Here is a 19,354-nt window from a genome sequence, read left to right on the forward strand (position 1 = left end):
GTGTGCAGAACCAGTGGAAATTGTACATACATTGTGATTGGACATCTCCCACCTCTTCTTACTCTGGCCCTCTCTACCTGGCTCCTGACTGATGTCTCTCACTGCTGCTTCTCCATCTTTGGTTCCCACCTTTGGGTCCACCAAAGCCTGAGCCCTGAACGAGTTTGCAAAGTTGTTTTTTTTTTTTTTTGGTTGTTGTTGTTTTTGTTTGTTTGTTTTGTTTTGTTTTTGTTTTTTGTTTTTAAAAACAGCAGTTTCTGCTATGGCTTGACATCACCTTCTCTGCTCCAAGACTGACACAGAAGGCCCTGGCAGCCAGTTTTGATCTTTTGATCATGGCTTTGCAGAGTGTCCATGATGCTGTAGTTCTCAGTCTTAGGGCAAGGAAACTGAATCGCAGAAGACTTCCAGCTTATGCCTTAAGTTGATGGCACTCTGGATGGGTGGAGCAGTGGTTGGAGTAGGGAGATGCCCTACAATGACAGATTAGGGGGAGTCACTTCCAACTTGTCAACCACTTAGCCTTTTCTTATGATGCAACCATAGCATTTTCAGATTTAGTTCTCACTCTGTCCTAGGGAGAGTTCTTTCATGATTCTGATTCCTATCGCTTTTGTTAGGAATGTTTTTAAGAATTCCGTTGCTGGGCAACCTCTAAGCCATTCATTAAAAAAAAAAATAACTTGATGGGTTGTTGAGATGGCTCAGCAGCTAAAGGTGCTTGCAGCCAAGCCTGGTGACCTAAGTTCAATACCCCAGACCCACATGATGGAAAGGAGAACACCGACTCCCAGTCTAGAGCTTTGAGTTCTGTGTGAATTTCACTGAGGGGTGAGCGCCTTTGCTGAGGACTGACACTGTCCCTGCTTATATACCCAGAGCAATGTTTCACTCTCGAAGGTACAGCCCTCACTGTCTGATATTCCAATCCCTGGAACGTCTCACAATCAGGAGATTCCTTCCTAAGTGTGTACCTGCTGATTCTGTTTCTTCTACGGAGGTTAATGAGCAGCCATTTTCTACGCTAAGGAAATCACAGAATAGAAGAATTCTGAGAACCATGGGGGTAGAACCTCAGTGTTCTTTCTTAGTTAAAGCAGTTCTCAGATCCTGATGCTCTTCTCTTGGGAAGGCCTGAAATCTGTGGTCCAGCCTGTTCCTCACATTTGGTCCCTCAAAAGGAGGACGTCTGGGGCTGAGGACAGTATTTAAGGTGTTTGTGTTGGACCACTTGTAAAAAAATCATTTTTAAAACATGATGTTATTATTGCTCTAAAAATCTCAGAGGCTACATTAATCTAATATTAGTTCATATCAAATATGAGGGGCTGGAGTTGCCAGCCCCTCTGACTTCTTCTAGTCTGAATGGACAGTGCACACTTGCTGCAAATGTCACCCTTCTTCTAAAGTGCTCGTCCCAAGCCTTCGTAAGTCACCGGCAATGAGTCTCTTCGTGTGCCCCTCTGAGGATGCTCGGGGATGTCCTGAGGGAAAATGAAATGTTTACAAAGTCTGTTTATCATTAAGCAAATAGCAAACATTACACAGTGTTAAGAGCAGAACTCATGGGCTGGAGAGATGGCTCAGAGATTAAGAGCACTGACTGCTCTCCCAGAGGACCTGAGTTCAGTTCCTAGCATCCACATGGTGGCTCACACCCATCTGTAATGAGATCTGGTGCCCTCTTCTGGCATGCAAGCATACATGCAGACAGAACACTGTATACATGATAAATAAATAAAACCTTTTTTAAAAAAGAACAGATTTTCCGAAAATGGTGCCTCACTGGGCCATGTCTCTCATCTCTCCTACTCCCAGCATCACTGTGGCAACAGCTTGGCACAGCCCCTGGTCACTGGTAGAATGACTAGGTAGCATCCAGTAAGGATGCTGAGTAGGCTCCAGGCAGGGCTCGGTGTGAGGGGTGTGTCCAAACAAGGGTGTGGGCATGATGGCTTACTGACAACCTGTGCCACTGTCCCTGTGTCGCTGCAGTGCCCTCTGTGCTGCATAGCTATATACGGAATCAGGAGCGCACTAAGAAGCAGACCACATATGAGAGTGACTACGGGAAAGCCTGCCTGGACTTCTTGATGATCTTAGACTCATTCACTCCCTCCCAAATCCAGAAGTACCTGCAAAATGTTTCCTACAAAGGTAAGAGGTCTCAAGTTTCCACTTCATATATTCACCAGCATAGTGAATGCCTTTTTTAATGCTGTTCTCATTACTAATACACGGTTCCCATTTTAACCACTGGTATTGACTATAAAAACAAAACAAAACAAAACTCCCCAAAAGAACAAACAAACAAACAGACACAGACTACTATCTTAGGGTTTTATTGCTGTGAAGAGATACCATGACCACAGAAACTCTTTTAAAAGAAAACATTTAATTGGGGCTGGCTTAAAGTTTAGAAGTTTAGTCCATTACCATCATGGCGGGGAGCAGGCAGACGCAGCGCTGGAGGAGGATCTGAGAGTTCTACACCTTGATCCGCAGGCAGCAGGAGGAGACAGTGAACTACACTAGGCCTGGTTTGAGCATCTGAAACCTCAAAGTCTTCCCCCAGTAACACACTTCCTCCAACAAGACCACACCTACTCCAGCAAGGCCACACCTCCTAATAGTGCCACTCCTCATAGGCCTATGGAGGCCATTTTCTTTCAAACCACCATGACTACTTAAAAAAAAAAAGTTCCATAGTGCCGTGCAAACCTTGATCATCGGAAGCCTGTTTTCCTAAAAGGCACGCTGGGGACTTTGTTCTTCACATTGCTCTACGCCGCCTCGTGTGTCCGGTCTCACCTTACGGGTGGTTGCCCTGTGTGCACGGGGATGACTTCCCTTTCCTCCGGTTGTCTTTTGTACATCTCACAGTTTTGTTGTATTTTGTTTATGCTTTATTTCCCGTTTGGTTGTATTTCTTTAGTGACAGGCTGTTTACATACAAGAATCCGCATATTTCACACCCTCAAAAAGCAAGTACCATCTCAGGACAGGGTAGAGTTATTCCAGGTAACAAGCTTATTGGACCAGCCCTGGGATGTCCAGTCACCTGAGAAAGTATAAAATGTCACGGAGGAAACGAAGAAGTCTGGGAACAGGAAGCAGTCCTTCCCAGAGTTGCCTGTCAGCAGCCTGGTGTGTGTGTGTGTGTGTGTGTGAGTGTGTGCACACGCGCACACGCGTGCGAGCTCACAACCCAGTGTAGGCGTGAATATCCACATAAGGCGAATTGCCACGCCACAATGCGCTGTGTCCACTAGACAACACACTAGTGTAAAAGAAACATAGGAAGAAGGTCTGGTATTTTCACGTTCCTAAGAGATACCTCCTGCACCCAAGTTTGTGCACAGGGCAAGGCGGGACCAACTCCTCCCTTTTCTGTCATCAGTGTGCTGCAGGTGGCTCCCAGTTTGCTCACTCTTAATTGGGACCCCTCCACCTCACCCCCTTAGTGTCCCCTCCATCACTAATCACCGCTCCTCAGCTGTCCCAGCCTCCACCCCTCCCCTGTCAAAGAGTTAACTCCAAAACTGACTCTCCCCTCTGCCACCCAGATCGCCTACTCCAAACGAGACTGAAGCCCCACTGGGTGTGCACACAGGGAAGCAGAAGGAGGCCATGGGCACCAGAGGTTTTCCTCCTTCACTTTCCAGCTTGCTCTTCCTCTCTGGATCAGGAGCTCCCTGTTTGGCTGACCATCTTGTTCCTTGGGAGCCATTTTTCTTTGCTTCCTTGTGCGGGGATTATAGGCACTTGAAACCATGGGTGGTTTTTTCATGTGGACAGTAGGAATTCAAACTCAGGTCATTATGCTTGCAAAGTAAGTGGGTTTTCCCACTGAGCCACTGCTCTAGCCTTTCAAATGCTTTTAAGACTGGAAAACACACACACACACACCAAGAAGAAGAAATGAGTGCCTGAATGTTGGGCATCAGAGAAACAGGCTAAGTAACTGCTTTGCCTCCTATGCAAGTGAGAGTGTGTTTTCTCCTGGGAGCCTGATTCCTCTCAACAGATGCCTGAAGGCCAGGCTGTCTCTTCAGGAGGAACTGAGAGCCTTCAGGAGCCCTGCTGCGCAAGTCTCTTAAGACACACAGGAGTCCACCAACAAAGCCAGGCTGCCTGGCCACTCTCTTCACCAGTTTTGGTGAGAATTGTATAAAACCACCCTCTGCATTTACAAAGAGCTCGTGTTACCTCTAAGAGCCACATCCCCTGGGCCCACAGAAGGAGGAACTCTGCCTCCTTCAGAAGGTGCTGATGTCTGTCCAGAGATCACCAGATGCAGCCATCACACAGGCCAGACATCTGGTTTCCCTCTCCATATGCAATCTGAGGCTTGGCCTTGCTCCCTAGGAGTGAGCTGGGGTCGACGGGGAGGTGGGGAGAAGGTCTTTTGCCAAGTGCTGTTAACTTGACCTCTGTTTTTGCCAGGGAAGATGAACTTTCCAGGCAGTGAGATTGTCCATCCAGTCAGTATTACGTCTCCTAGACCTCCCGGTAAACCAACCAGGTGCCTTGGGGCAAGTTAGGCTTTTGTTTCTTCTTGGTTCTCCAGGGCAGCAGTGGGGACTGACACCAGAAAGCACAGGGCCCAGAGCTTTGGTTGTATCCCGATGCCCTGGGCTGCTGGAGAAGTGACTCTGCCCCAACTCTACTTTAATGCCCTCACCCATCGCTGGGGCTCTTAGGGGGCCACTGGCACGCAGGAGGACCCTTTAAAGTTTTTATGCAGCAAAGGTCCTGTCACCTAGTGTCAGGGATGATGGGCTAGAATGCCTGTCGGCAGCACTTTCACAGCGGGGCTCAGCTGGATTTCAGCAGGGAGACCAGACAGGTCTTAGGCTCACTTACTGTCGACTCAGCTTAAATCATGGGATTAGATTATCGTAAGTAAGTAGTAAAGTTTTGTGGACCAGAAGAGCAGAGCAGTGGTATTTTGATGGAAAGAGAAAGACAGTAGGGAAGAAAGGAGGGAAGCAGGGAGGGAGGGAGGGAGGGAGGGAAGAAGGGAGGGAGGGAGGGAAGAGACACAAACACAGAGACTCCCACAGAGAGACACACAGAGAGAAAGAGATAGAGAGAAATGGCGAGGGTGGGGCACTAGACTTTCCCCCTAAGTAACACCAAGTTGGGTGCTGAGCGGGCAGGCTGAGGAAGGGTAGAGGAGAAAGCAGACCAGGAAGGAAGAGTGGGATACTGAAGCGGCCTCTGTGTCCATGCCACCACTGCTTTGTGAAATCCTAAACCCTATGAGCACCCACGGGACCACAGGTGAAAACTTCTACACCCAACTTCACACCAACTGTCACAGTTAAAGCACAGGCACGTGGGAAATGTTGCACAACGTTATCCCAGGCTTGTGTCTGCGAGGCACATAGGAAACAGAGCAAACTTTGTGTTCAGACGTGGATCCAGTCTCCCACAGACCTCACCATGTAGATGCCCATATTCCCAAATCCAAGAAAATCTGGAACATTTTGAGCATTTTCAGCAGGAATGCTTAAACCCAGGTTTCTAACTCAAGAATCCTGAACTGTGTTCTTTAGTGGACAATCTATGCTCAGAATTATTTTACTCCTTGAGTTTGATTCCAACAACGTGGAAGCTGACAGTTCCTGCATATGTTATCTGCTGGTAAAACCCTGTCATCTGCCCACTCTCTTCCCACTTGAGTGATAAAATTATCGGAAATCTGGTTATCTCTGTATTTTTTTTCACCAACAAAATTTATAAGGTGTTTCTCTCAAGCCCGTAGTTCAGAATTCAGAATACATAGATTGGGGCTGGAAAGATGGCTCAGTAGTTGAGAACACTGGCTGCTCTTCAAGGATCTGAGTTAAATTCCCATCACCCATCTGGCAGCCCACAGCTCCAGCAGCTCTGACACCCTATTCTGACCTCTATGGGCACTGTGGTACCCAGACAGCTATGCAGGCAGAACACCCATAAACATAAATGATTTTTAAAAGAATACATGTATTCACTCACTCAGCAAACTTCATTGATTGTGTGTCTATCATGCTAACAACACAAAGATAAAGATAAACCCATCCTATCAGGAAACTCACTGTCCAGGGTGGAAGACAGAGGCGTATCTATAGAGACATTTACCACCACTAAAGAAATCTTTGATTCTAGGAAAAGCCTATGTGAGGTACCATTAGCTCTACATCCACAGGAGATGAGAGACAGGTTCTCAGGTCAACACAGTCCTCATATCAAGGAGTGACAGGGCTGCTTCAGGAGAGGGAACAGCATAAAGACATGTATTGGAACAACAGAAACAGTAGAATATTTGTGTAAAAGGGGATTTATTAGATTGCCATATAGGGTAGGGGCTGGATGTTCCAACAATGACCATCTGGAGACAGCAGAAAACAAGATGGCTGCCCAATCCAGGATGTGCCTACTCAGCATTCCCAATCAGGAACCGTATTAAGTCCAGACATTCTCTGGAGAGTCTTGGAGTCTATGCTGGAAGGACAAGGAAGTCAGCATAGGATGGCTGCAACAAGACAGTCACCCAGGCTCAGGGAGAGGCATTTGCTAGCACCTGCTGGCTGCTTCCTCTCCAGACTTCTTTGTATCCAAGTCATCCTTTGGAAGATACCACCCACATTGAGGGCAGCCTCCCCTACTCACAGGTCCGTGAGTTGATCTTCTCTGGAAGCACCCCATCAAATCCACAGCCGTGCCCCACTCGTCCTAGGTGTGGCTGAATCAGGTCAAGTTGTCATTCAACATCAGCTACCACAAACCACAGTCAACGCACAATGGCCTTTGAGCAGTTGGCTGACATCAAGTTTGATGGACACTGGGTCATCTTATTCTGGCTAATATGTGCCCATTTTGATTTACCCTCTATGTATGTCTTCATTATGGAAAGGGCATTTTGTTGCTTCTATTCTTCAGTACAAACTTCAAAACTACAGACAAGCAGAAAAAGGAACAGACTGGGTGACACAGAGCATACAGAATCCCCACATGCAGGGGACTATCAAATAGTAGAATCACTCTGGGAAAAGCATTGATTGCATCTTACAAAGTTAAATATGTGCCTGCAGCATGACTCAGAAATTCCACTTCTGGACACTGGCCTGAGAAAAGAAGGTATTCAGCCACAAAAGAGCTCGTGCAAAAATATAGCAATTTCATCCTTAATATCCCAGAACTGGAAATAGCCCCATCTCCATCACCAGGAAAAAATGGATGAAATGTGATAGTTTAACAACTTGACAATAAAAGGGAGCACATTCCCAACACATGAAACAAAATATATGAACTCAAAGATGCGGAACATCAACAAAAAAATCCAAACATTAAAGGTGAGCTTCCATGTATTTGAAGGTCCGCAGCAGGCAAATCTCACTCATGGTGAAAGAAATGGGACCAGAGGCTGGCTGTCTTGGGGTCAACGGTATTGACTGGGAAGCATCTAGACTTCCAAGATGATGGATATAAACTCTAAATGAGTATGGCTCATCCGTGTTCAAAAGTCAACTGACAAACATTGCATGTAAATTCAATGTATTTTGTTCCACGAGAGGCACACCTGAGTTGAAAAGTACTGGAATCAAGGAAGGGATAGGACAGAGTAGGGATCACTCACAAATAAATGCAAATGCAAATGCAGAGAACACAAACTACATTCACGCACTGTTGAAAAAGACTAACCCTGCTATCACACAAGGAGACACAAGAACAAAGTGAAAGTCACCCAGCAAAGCAATTTGTTTTGTAAAAAATGTAGGTTGTGACCCAAACTGGGCTAGCAAGCACCCGAGGCCAAAGTGGTCTCTGTCTTTCATCTCTAACACAAGGGGAACTTGGTGGTTCCTCTCTGGCTGAGGTTTGACCTCATGGTCTACTTTTGACGGTAAAGTGCCATGAAGGAAATGAAGGGAGAAGGAGTGAGCCTCTCCCAGACATCAGGTTCTGGGACTAGGACAGGGCTTTCCCATGAACAAAGTTTTATCAGGTAGGAGAGTTAAAATTTTTGAATTCATTTGCATAAAAGTTTTATAAGGTATATTGGTCCTTGGTGGGCTAGCTATGTTTGATAGACACACACACACACACACACACACACACACACACAGAAGGAGAGAGAGAGAGAGAGGAGAGGAGAGAGAGAGGAGAGAGAGACAGACACAGCTGTCTCTCAGCTGGCATTGTGACACTACCCAAGAGGATGAATGCTGCATGGCAATGGGAATGAAGAGTTTTACAGACTAGGGAGTTAGCAGGTGTTCAGGGCTCTATTTCACAGCCCAGGAACTGGAGGCGGGGTTGAAGGACTTCGTAAAGGCAGACAGTTAGGACTCCACGTTGGACAGGAAGAAGACAGCCTTGAATTCTACCAAGTGTTCAGGGCAGATCTTGATTTTCCTCACCAGTGTGTGTTGCTGTGCAGCACATAAAGGCAGATAAGACTGCTAATTAACGTCACATATTCATTTATCACGTGACATTGCACATGGTGTGCTTGGCCCTTCCCACAGTGCGTGGTAAGTATGGTGATCTGCATTCACAGACAAGGAACAAAGAAGTGGGTTAAGTAATACTTGCTGGCACAGAACCGAACTATGGGTCTGTTACTCGCAAGCCCATGTCCTTTCCGGTGAGCGCGCTGATTCACTCTGAACAATTAGGGCACTGTGCACTCTGCACATACCCAGTACCCACAAATTATACTTTCATATCACACTTGTGAATAACCTACCAGATATTTTCCTTCTGGGATTTTAGCTGTTTTATATTTCAGTTGGAAACCTCTGCTTTTCTTCATTGGCAGACAGACAAATTCTTGATCGCTTCATCCATTCTCATTATGACATCGATGGGGGGACAAGTGAGAAAGGGAGCCAAAGTCGCACGAAGAGACCCTGAGAGCAAGGACGTGCCCAGCTCAACCCAGTCATTTTCTAACAACCAAGGACACATAGGAGAGATTGCTCCAAGTACATTGTGGTAGCATGCATATGTATGTTCTGCCGTGTTCTGATTGTAAATGAAACTAGTTAAAGTTATAAATTACCCCCTGGACATGGCTTTAGCTGTGTCTCAGAGGTTTTGATGTCACGTGTTTCCTTCTTTTTATTTTTATAGTTTTTGGTTTCAGTTCGTCTCCAGAGAAGTTTCAACTTCCCAACAATGAAAACATTTAAATGACATTTCCATTCCATTTTGAATGTTGTAAAAAAACAATCTTCACTTTGGGGAATTCTCCAAAGATTCACTGTATATTGTTAATCCAGCATATGATTACATCTTACAAGAGTATTATGAGAAAAATCCACATATGTAGTTCTGAAATCCTTATTGTTGCCTCAACTGTATTCTTGAACTGTCAGGTTCTGAAAAAAATACTAAAACATCAGACAATAAACATAGTCTTGTCAATCCCTGCATTTTTGGGAATGTCTTTGCATTAAGGAAAATATGTTTTTATTTTATGTGTATGGGTGTTTTACCTGCATGTATAATTCGTGCTCCATATTCATGCAGTACCCTGGAAAACCAGAAGGGGGCGTTTGGTCCCCTGGAACTAGAGTCATAGATAATTGCTAGCCTCCTTGTGGGCACTTGGGACTGAATCAGGGTCCTCTACAAGAACAGCCAGTGTTCTTAACGGCTGAGCCATCTCTCCAGCCCCTGCTGCTGCTTTATTTTTGACTGCAGGATTATGCAAAGCGCCTCTGCTGACTAACTTGGTTCTTCTTGCCTTCAGATTGAATTGCATTTGAATTGTTACTAACATCACATTCATCTGTTTCTTTTATTTTCTTTGCATCTACTCAGTGAACATCCCTGCCACACATTCTTTCCTCCCTTAACTTTGAGTCTGATTTTCTTTCTTTGTAAATTTTATGTGCATGCATATTTTGTCTGCTTACATGAATGTGACCACGTGAGTGCTTGGTAGCCTTGTAGAACAGAAAAGGGCACTGGGATCTCCTGGGACTGGAGTTACAGGGGGTTGTGAGCCACCATGAGGTTGCTGGGAACCTGGGTCCTCTGCAAGAGTAGTCAGTGCTCTAACCACTGAGCCATCTCTCCAGCCCTCACTTGTAGCTTGCTTTCAGGTCCCATCTAGAAAGGATTTTTGCCTGAGTTTTGCCTTTTTTGTTTGTTTGTTTGTTTGTTTTTTCAAGGCAGGGTTTCTCTGTGGCTTGGAGGCTGTCCTGGAACTTGCTCTGTAGACCAGGCTGGTCTTGAACTCACAGAGATCCTCCAGCCTCTGCCTCCCGAGTGCTGGGATTAAAGGCGTGTGCCACCAACGCCCAGTCCATTTGCCCTTCTTGCTCTTCAATTTTTCTGATTTCCTCTACCTTTTAAGCATGCAACTTTTTGTTTTCACCCTTTCTCACACATTGTTATTACTAAGTTTAAATTTCTGCACCCAAATGTATGTATAAGTTATCCCTATATTCCCAGTACCTTTAGCTCCTTACCTCTGCCCTTGTTTACTGAGGAAGAAATTTATTTTCCCATTTTGCTTTTTGTCTCTAATTCCATCCCCTGCACACATAGCACAAGCTCACCATTCCCTCCAGTTTAGATGCCGAGCTAGTTTAGGATTCGTTTTATTGGAGATTTCTTTCTCTGTTTAAAATGAAAGCCATGGGCATTTTATATCTTGCCAATATGGTCCGTTACACATTGCTGCTTCTGGCACCCTTTATTTCTATACACCATGAGCTCCATGTTCTCATTTACACTCATTTGGAGGAAAAACTTCCCTTGTATTTCTCTGGGGGCAATACTCCAAATCCTTACCTGTTCAAGCACAACCTAGAACTCAGTATGTAGACCAGGTTGGCCTTGAACTCACAGATCCATCTGCCTCTGCCTCTGCCTCCACCTCTGCTCCTGCCCTCACCCCCGCTCCCGTCTCTGCCTCTACCTTTTCTGTGCTGGGATTAAAGGCCTGTGCCAACCATGTCCAGTTTATATTCTGATTTTGATGCTTTTTTCCCTCTGTATGTTTCTTTAGGTTGACCCATGGTTACTTTTTTATTATATCATCTTCCCCTTCACTGTCAATTTATTGTTTATGTTACTTAGCTAGTTATTGGTTGCCCCAGTTTTTCCAGTATACATCTTGAATTAAGCAGATTTTGTCCCAAAAATCTCCCCCAAAGCATTTGAAGGTCCTTTACCTGTATGTACCCAATTCCCCAATCCTTGACCTTTTGCCGATGTTATGTTCATTTTATTTTTGCATGGGGTATAAACATATGCTTCTGTGAATTTTAGACAGATAATTTAAAGCAAAGTTAGGTAGTTTATGTGTTTATGGTACTTACATTTTTCATCCTTCTAGCCCTCTGTTTGTAGATCTAAATTCGTTTGGCATCATGTTCCTCTTTTGGAAGATTTCGTACCTATCATTTCCATAGCTTTCCCTCCTGGTAGACCCTCCCGTGGTGGTATTAACCAAGAAGACAGGGTGAGTTTAAGGTTACTTATTGAGTTCCATCACCAAAGGCTTCAAACTGTCCCCTCTCACTTTGTGTTTGCCTAGAAATGCCATTTCTCCTTTGTTCATGAAAGGTAATTTTTCCAGCTACAGAATTCTTTTCCAACAGGTTTTATTCTTTCAGCCACTGAGTGTTCTATTGCTGGTCTCATTTCCAAAACAGAGTGTCCTGGAATCCTTGGTTCCTCCATGAGTCTGCTTTCTCTTGCTGCCCTTCTAAATTTCCATCTTTTGTTTTCAATATTTTGAACATGCTATAAAATGTTTCCTCTCTTTGGCCAGCTCTGTTATGTATCCTGCTTGCTGTCCTCTGAGCTTCCTAAGCCAATGGTTGATGTCTGCCATTAACTTTGAAAAGTTCTCAGCCACCATGTCTTCAAACATGTCTTCTTCCCTGTTCCATTTATGTTTCATTTGATGCTGTTGCACAATTGTGGAGTGTTTTCCTCTGGTTTATTTTTGCTCTTTGTGATTCAGTTTAGCTGACTCCTGTTGGAGTGGCATTCGCTGGGTGTCTGTTGTGGTCACTGGTTCTTTTCTTATCTGAATCATCTACTGTTCAGCCCTCAAAGGAGTTATTCAGCTCTATTGATAAATTTTTATGGTGAACATGTCTGCGCCTGTTTTTCTGTGAGTTCCAGCTCTACTGACTTACATTTGATATTACACGTTGTCTGTGTTTTCATTGGAGATGTCAGCATTTTAATCAGAATTCATTAAACATTTGACATCTTCAGCTGAAGAGCTGGCTCAGTGTTTAATAGCAATGGCCACTCTTGAAGAGGACCAAGGTTCAGTTCCCAGCACCCATAGGCCAGATCACAGTCATCTGTAACTCCAGTTCCAGGAACCCAAACTCCCTCTTCTGGCCTCCTTCAGCACTGCACTCATGTGGTGCACATACACACACACACACACAAGCAAAGCACTCATACATGTAAAATAGAAAGAAATCTAAAACATTAGCAGTCAAATTGGAATAACAGTCCCTTGTCTGTGTGTCTCTGTGGACTGCTTTGGGTCTCAGTGTGCTATTCTTGTCTCCAGTCACACCGACAGCCTGCTTCTTTCACACAGGGAAAGTGCTGTGCCCTCAAACCACATGGTTTTCTTACCTAAACCCTCACGCCCCCACACAACACACGACAAGATGTGTGCAGACCCAGACCTTCAAACAAACCTTCAGAACAGGTGCCTGGTGACCTCAGGAAGAGCAGTCAATGCAGCTTCGTGTGCAGCTCCCTAACTAAACCAGAGGAGGCCACTGAAGCCCCCACCCAAGTCCTTCCTTATGCCATGGGAAGGAGCTTTACTGCTGTGACAATGGCCTTCTGGTCTTGCAAAACTTCAGGTCAGTTCAGCTGAACTCCAGGCGTCCCTGTCATCCCTTTCAAGGGAAAACACAGAGCCAGGAAAGGGCTTCACTTCCACAAAACTGCCCTTTCCCTGCTGCTGATTTCTACGTGCAGCCAGTTTTTGTAGTGTAGGATGGGAGAGACCGGGATAGTTTTTGTGCCTAGGAGCTGGCATGTCAGTACGGGTTAGCTTCAGAAGTTAGGGCTGAATGTATGTTTGTTGTTGCTATGTGTCTTGGGCTGTTGAGACTGCTATAACCAACCGCACTGTACACTGAGCCTTGGAAACAGCCTGGGGGATGTAAGATGAGGTACCAGCTGGTTCATTTTGAGGCCTTGGCTTCTAACTCACCCGTGACACCTTGTTGTGTGGCTAAAAGGTTCCCTGTTCCCTTGCACCTATTTCATAAAGACGCTAAAGCCATTTGTAACCACCTCCCAAAGGCCTCATCTCTTAGCACCGACACCTGGGGTAAGGATTTCAACAAAGGAAGGCGAGCACACACTTTCAGATGGGAGCACTCCCTCAGTACAAAAGGAAGGTGAGCACTACACAAAGTGAGGGGAGTTCATATTTTCAGATGGGAGCACTCCTTCAGTACAAAAGGAAGGTGAGCACTACACAAAGTGAGGGGAGTTCATATTTTCAGATGGGAGCACTCCCTCAGTACAAAAGGAAGGTGAGCACTACACAAAGTGAGGGGAGTTCATATTTTCAGATGGGAGCACTCCTTCGGTGAACTCGCCTAGCAGCAGGTATTCTTTAGGGAGCCACTGGCTTTCAAAGGGTTTTCTTTTTCTTTTTAAACAAATCATGCAAAATGAATATTTAATTACTTGTGTTTTTTAGATTGTTATATAATTATACCATTTCTCACTTCATTCTCCATCCTCCATTCCTTCTCAAATACCCTCCTTCCTTGATCTTCAAATTCTTCTTCTACTGTTTTAAAATTAGATTTATTTGCCGGGTGGTGGTGGCGCACTCCTTTAATCCCAGCGCTTGGGAGGCAGAGGCAGGTGGATCTCTGTGAGTTCGAGGCCGGGCTGGACCGACAGCCTACGAAACAATACAGAGAAACCCTGTCTTGTAAAAACCAAAAAAAATATATTTATTTGATTGTTCTTTTCCTCCCCACAGTCCTCCAGATGCTCTTCTCCTCCCTATCCAAGCAACTTTTAGTTCTTTTTCCTAAAACAACCCCAAAGTCCAATACAACAGCAAAACCTAGAAAATGAAACACAGTAATACCCCCCAAAACACACCAGATTGTAATCAAATAATGACAATTATTTGTAGCTAGAACAAATGTCAGTTCTGTTGTTAACCTTTACCCTAGTGTCTAGGTTTACATTCATTCTATCACTTTTTTAATTTAACAGAATAAAATACAATAAGATAAAACTAAAACTGTCACATCAAAGGTGGACCAGACAAACAACAGAAGGAAAAGAGCCTATGAGAAGGCACAAGAGTCAGAGACCCATTTCTTCTCTCACTCAGGAATCCCTTAAAGCCACTAAACTGAAAGCCATCATACAAGCCCAGAAGGCCGGGTGCAGACCCGTGCTGGCCCTGAGCATTCAGTTTTCAGTTTCTGTGAGTTCACATGAGCTTTGCTCATGCTGATTTAGAAGGTCATGCTCTCCCGGCATCCTCCATCCCTTCTGGCTCTTACACTCTTTCTGCATCCTGTACCCTAGGGTTCTCTGAACTCTGAGGGGGATGGATCTCATGGAGACATGGAGACATCCCACCTAGAAATGAGTGTGTCAAGGTGTCTCGCTCTCTATGTGATGTCTGGATGTGGGTCTCGGCATCCGTTCCCATCTGCTGCAGGAGGAAACTCCTCTGATGATGGCTGAGCAAGGCACTGATCTATGAGTATAGCAGAATGTCATTAATCATTTTATCACTACATGTTTTCCCTTTCTATTTCAGGCCAGTATTATTTGGTTTTGCCCTAGATCTCTGGGATATCTAATCTCAGGTTCCTGGTCACCTCAGCAATGTTGGACTGGGCCATAAATCTGTCTAGTTATTGGTTGGTGACTCCCACAAGCTTGGTGCCACCATTGCACTAGCATTTCTTGTGAGCAGGACATCATTGTAGATAAAGGGTTTGTGGCTGGCTTGGTATTTACAAGTGGTACATCTCTTTTGCTAGGGTGCAGGGTACCTTGATGTTAAAAAAGACACTGGAATGCAGAGTTGAAGGCTCTATGTAGGCACCAGTTCAACATTCCCATGTTCAGTGAGTTGTGTAGGTGTTGTCTTCAGCAATGGGATCTTGCTATCAGTTTCTGGAGAGCAACCTATAGCCTTGACAACAGGTTGGGCTGTTTGGGGATTCCCATGGGGCCCCTTGGGCCAACAGCTTAATTAGATATAACCCAGTCTTGTACTGGAAGCTTCATTTGGTGAGAAGAGAAGGTCAGCCGGGACTCTCTCTCCCCCAGTATTTGGCCATTTCATGTAGAGTTCCTCCATATATGCATATACTTTAGGAGTGTTCTACTGCATCCGATTTTCATACTACCCTTCAAATGACCTTTAATTTTAGCTCTCTCTCCCCACATTCCCTCCCATCTTCTCCCTTTTCCCTTTGACCAATCTACCCATTCTAGACACCACTGCATCTATTCATAAATATTTATTCTATTTCCCTTTCCTAACCAGATCGACCTGTCGTTCCCTCCAGTCCCTCACTCTATTCTTTGGTTCTATGGATTATAGCTTATTATCATTGACTTAAGAGCTAAAATCTACATGTAAGATCATATTTGCCTTTCTGAGTCTGGGATACTTCATTCAGGATGACTTTTTTCCTAGTTTCATCCAGTTGACTGAAAATTTCATGAGATCTTTTTTTAAACAGCTGAATAATACTCCATTGTGTAAATGTACATTTTCTTTATCCATCCTTCTGTTGAGGAACATCTAGGTTGTTTCCTATTCTTGGCTGTTGTGAGTAGAGCAGTACTGATGTTTGCTGAGCAAGTATCTCTGTGGTAGGATGAAGCATCCTTTGCAATTCAGAGGTTTAGTTCATCATTGCCATGGCAGAAAGCATGGCAGCAGGCAGGCAGATATGGTGCTGGAGACGTAGCTGAGAGTTCTACATCAGGATCAGCAGGCAGCAGGAAGAGAGAGAGACACTGGACCTGGCTTGAGCATCTGAAACCTCAAAGCCCACCCCAGTGACACACTTCCTCCAACAAGGCCACACCTTCTCTGACATGGTCACACCTATTCTGACATGGTCACACCTCCTAATAGTGCCACTCCCCGTGAGCCTATGGGGGCCATTTTTATTCAAACCATCACATATCTCAATATTCTGAGGTGGAAAAAGAACTCAGCTTTGGGGTGAAGACCACAGCCATTGTTTGGCTGGGTTCTTTCCAGAGTCTACAGTCCCTGTCCTAGGTCAGCAAACAAGCATCTTCTCTTCCCCACAGACATCTGCCATGTCTCCTCAGCTCTGCTTGCCTTGGGAAGGGAATTAAGCTTCCTGAGTGACTCAAAAATGACACTATTCCCAGCTCTCCAGACATCCAAGCAGGAACTGCGGCGGGGTGACAAAAGACTTTAAGCCTTTTATCTTTTATCATACATTTTGGACAAACTTTGGAATCGCAATGTCCCTTGGGTGTCCCTCTGAGATTCCTCTAGACTCTTGAAGCCAAACTGCAGGTGCGCCTGTTGCAGCATAGCCTCCACAGATTTGCTTTTGTTGCTTGTTTGTTTCCCGGGTCGATGACGAGAGTCTGTCGTTCAGTAATTCATTGTGAAGTGACTTTTATGCTTTTTCACTTTTTATTTAATTTTCACTACAGATACATAAATGTACAAGCCCATTAGATAAATAACATTTCTATAGAAATGTACAGAGCCTACTCGAGGAAGCTTCCTGAAGCGCACTCAGGTTCACAAAGCCGGCATTGAGGAAACAAGAGGCCCCTGCCATCTTAGGAAGAGTAGACAAGCCAGCCTTCCTGAATCGACCTCAACATTCCAACACATTTCCTGTGATAGCCATTGCACAGGTGCTGCATGTATGTACACATAATTTAAAGAGAAAAAGTTTAAAACTCATTTGAAAAGGGTACGTAACTTGAAGGTCAGAGGATTTGTGATAGAAAATAGCATCTCCCTCATAAACACTAAAATGTATTAAAAGTCATTTAAAACTCTCTTACAGGTGCAAGGAGAGATGTGGCTAATGAAACAAGAAATTGTGTAGAAAAAGACATAAATTGTGTGTGTGTGTGTGTGTGTGTGTGTGTAAACTTGATATTTAATAAAGGTACCAATAAAAAGCTGCATAGAAACTGGCTTATTGAATTAATAATCTGAAAGCTAACCTTTCCAGGGAAAAGATTTACTTCTATATTACTTGTCAATAAAAACAAATGCCAGATAGGTGAATAATAATATATGATAAATATACTTATTATTTATAGTGATATAATGTCAATTTTCCCCAGAATAACATTTTTTAATTATTTGAGAATTTCATACAATGTACCCCATCACACTCACTTCCCATTCCTCCCACCCTTGCATCCCCTGCCAACCCCCAAAAAGAAAAAGAAGGAGAAAAAAACCATGAAGTCCAATTGGTGTAGCACATATTCACTGGAGCATGGCCACCCCTTAAAGATAACTGAGTGTGCCCTCTCTCCACCTTGTGAGAACCTATCAGCTGTGAGGAACTAGACATCAGCATCTTTATCACAACTTTTAAGGACTCTCTTCAATAGAATCATGCCTCTCATTCTCAGCTATGAGTCTGCAGTCATCGATACCGCTGCAAAACAAACTTCCTTGTCCATAACAGCTGTGGCAACATGGATCATGGACATCAACATGGCCTCCAGCAGCATCACAGACCACGGAGGTCTTTGGAGGAGACTTATTCCAGAAAATGAACCATTCTTCTTTATCTTGGATATCTTGTTGGTGATCAGAGTCAGGGTGATCCTGTGGTTGGGCCATGTGTCTGAGGGAAGGACCTACGCAAACTCCAGGCTGCTGTACACCACCCTGTCCTTGGTGCCAGCCTCCCTGCTGGAACGCAGGGCACGACCATTGTGTTTGCAGCCCTAGGGCAGTGCCACAGTCCCATGCTCTTCTTGCCTCATCAGGAGTGGCAACAGCAGCAGAGTCTCCATGCCTTGAGCAGAGCCTGCAGATAGAGTGATTACACCGTTCTAGCCCTAGCGGGTGGCAACAGATAGGAGCAGCCCAGCCTGAGCTTCCCTGTACCCCAAAGGTCAGTCCTACTCTGTAACGACAAACTCCTTTGTGGGACACAGCTCCCATACCTATTGCCCCCACTGAGTCTCCAGTCCTGCTTCTCGTGGCCCTTGCCACACCATTCCGCCATTGTTTTTTGTCCAAATGTCAGTTTTTTAAAGAAAAGAAAAATATTATTCAACTTCTTGAAGAATTTCTTTTTGATTGTTTGTTTTCTTAAGTCTGGGACTAAGGAAATCTTTTCTAAGCAAAATTCAGAAACTTAAAGAGACAACTAAATTTGTCTTTCTAAAACTTAAAACCTTCACAATGGTCAAAATAAATGTAAAGATGTTTAGTCTCCAAAAAAATCTCTTCCATAAGATGTTTAAGAGACGGGACTGGAGTGGTGGTTAAGAGCACTGACTGCTCTTCCAGAGGACCCAGGTTCAATCTCAGCACCCACATGGCAGCTCACAACTGTCTGTAACTCCATTTCCAGGGGATCCGTCACCTATAGTCACAGTGCCAATGCACATAAAATAAAGATTTAAAAAATTAAAAAAGAAAGAAACTCTTAAAAAAGATGTTAAAGAGACAAAGATACAATGAGCTATTTACATTATCTATAACAAAAGTCTTCTAAACCAATAAGAATTTAACAATCACCATCACCTCCATGGAAACACAGGCAAAGATTTGCCATATGGAATAGAAGAACCAAACTCTATTGGGGGGGACCTCATGATGGCTGCAGTGTGTCTTCTAGGGGTATAACCAAGTAGTAGGAGCTAAATGGCTTAAATTCAAATGAAAAAATGTAGTCTTGTAGTACTTGGTACTAGAAGTAAAAACTAACGTGTTAGCAGGGTGTCTTAGTTAGGGTTTCTAGTGCTGTGAAGAAACACCATGACCATGGCAACTCTTATAAAGGAAAATATTTAGTTTGAATTTTGGCTGCCTTATAGCTTCAGAGGTTTAGCCTATTATCATCATGGTGGTGGGAAGGCAGACATGGTGCTGGAGAAGTAGCTGAGAGTTCTACGTCTTGATCCACAGGCAGCAGAAGCAACTGTGTGCCCCACTGGGCATAGCTTGAGCATAGGAGACCTCAAAGCCCACCCCCACAGTGACGCACTTCCTCCACAAGGCCACACCTATCCCATCAAGGGCACACTACCTAATAGGGCCAGTCCCCACAGGCCAGTGATTCAAACACATGAGTCTATGGGGGCCATTCCTACTTAAACCACCACAATG

At 44.5% G+C, this 19,354-nt stretch overlaps 1 protein-coding gene across 6 annotated transcripts in view; it reads left to right on the forward strand.

Moving 5' to 3' along the window:
- Tex26 (testis expressed 26) overlaps window positions 1-9,417 on the forward strand; it is a 34,374-nt gene extending 24,957 nt beyond the window's left edge. For 4 of the 6 annotated variants that reach the window (XM_040751401.1, XM_040751400.1, XM_040751404.1 and 1 more), the window contains 2 exons: window positions 1,996-2,157; window positions 8,814-9,417. In XM_040751401.1, coding sequence (XP_040607335.1) covers window positions 1,996-2,157; window positions 8,814-8,989 — 338 coding nt within the window. In that variant the 3' untranslated portion in view covers window positions 8,990-9,417. Of the gene's footprint in view, window positions 1-1,995; window positions 2,158-8,809 lie in introns of all 6 variants that reach the window. The other 2 variants (XM_040751402.1, XM_040751403.1) reach the window with 1 other exon arrangement.
- The last annotated feature ends 9,937 nt before the right edge of the window (window positions 9,418-19,354 follow it).

Source organism: Mesocricetus auratus, unplaced genomic scaffold, assembly GCF_017639785.1.
Source record: "Mesocricetus auratus isolate SY011 unplaced genomic scaffold, BCM_Maur_2.0 Super-Scaffold_100008, whole genome shotgun sequence".
Lineage (NCBI taxonomy): Eukaryota > Metazoa > Chordata > Mammalia > Rodentia > Cricetidae > Mesocricetus > Mesocricetus auratus.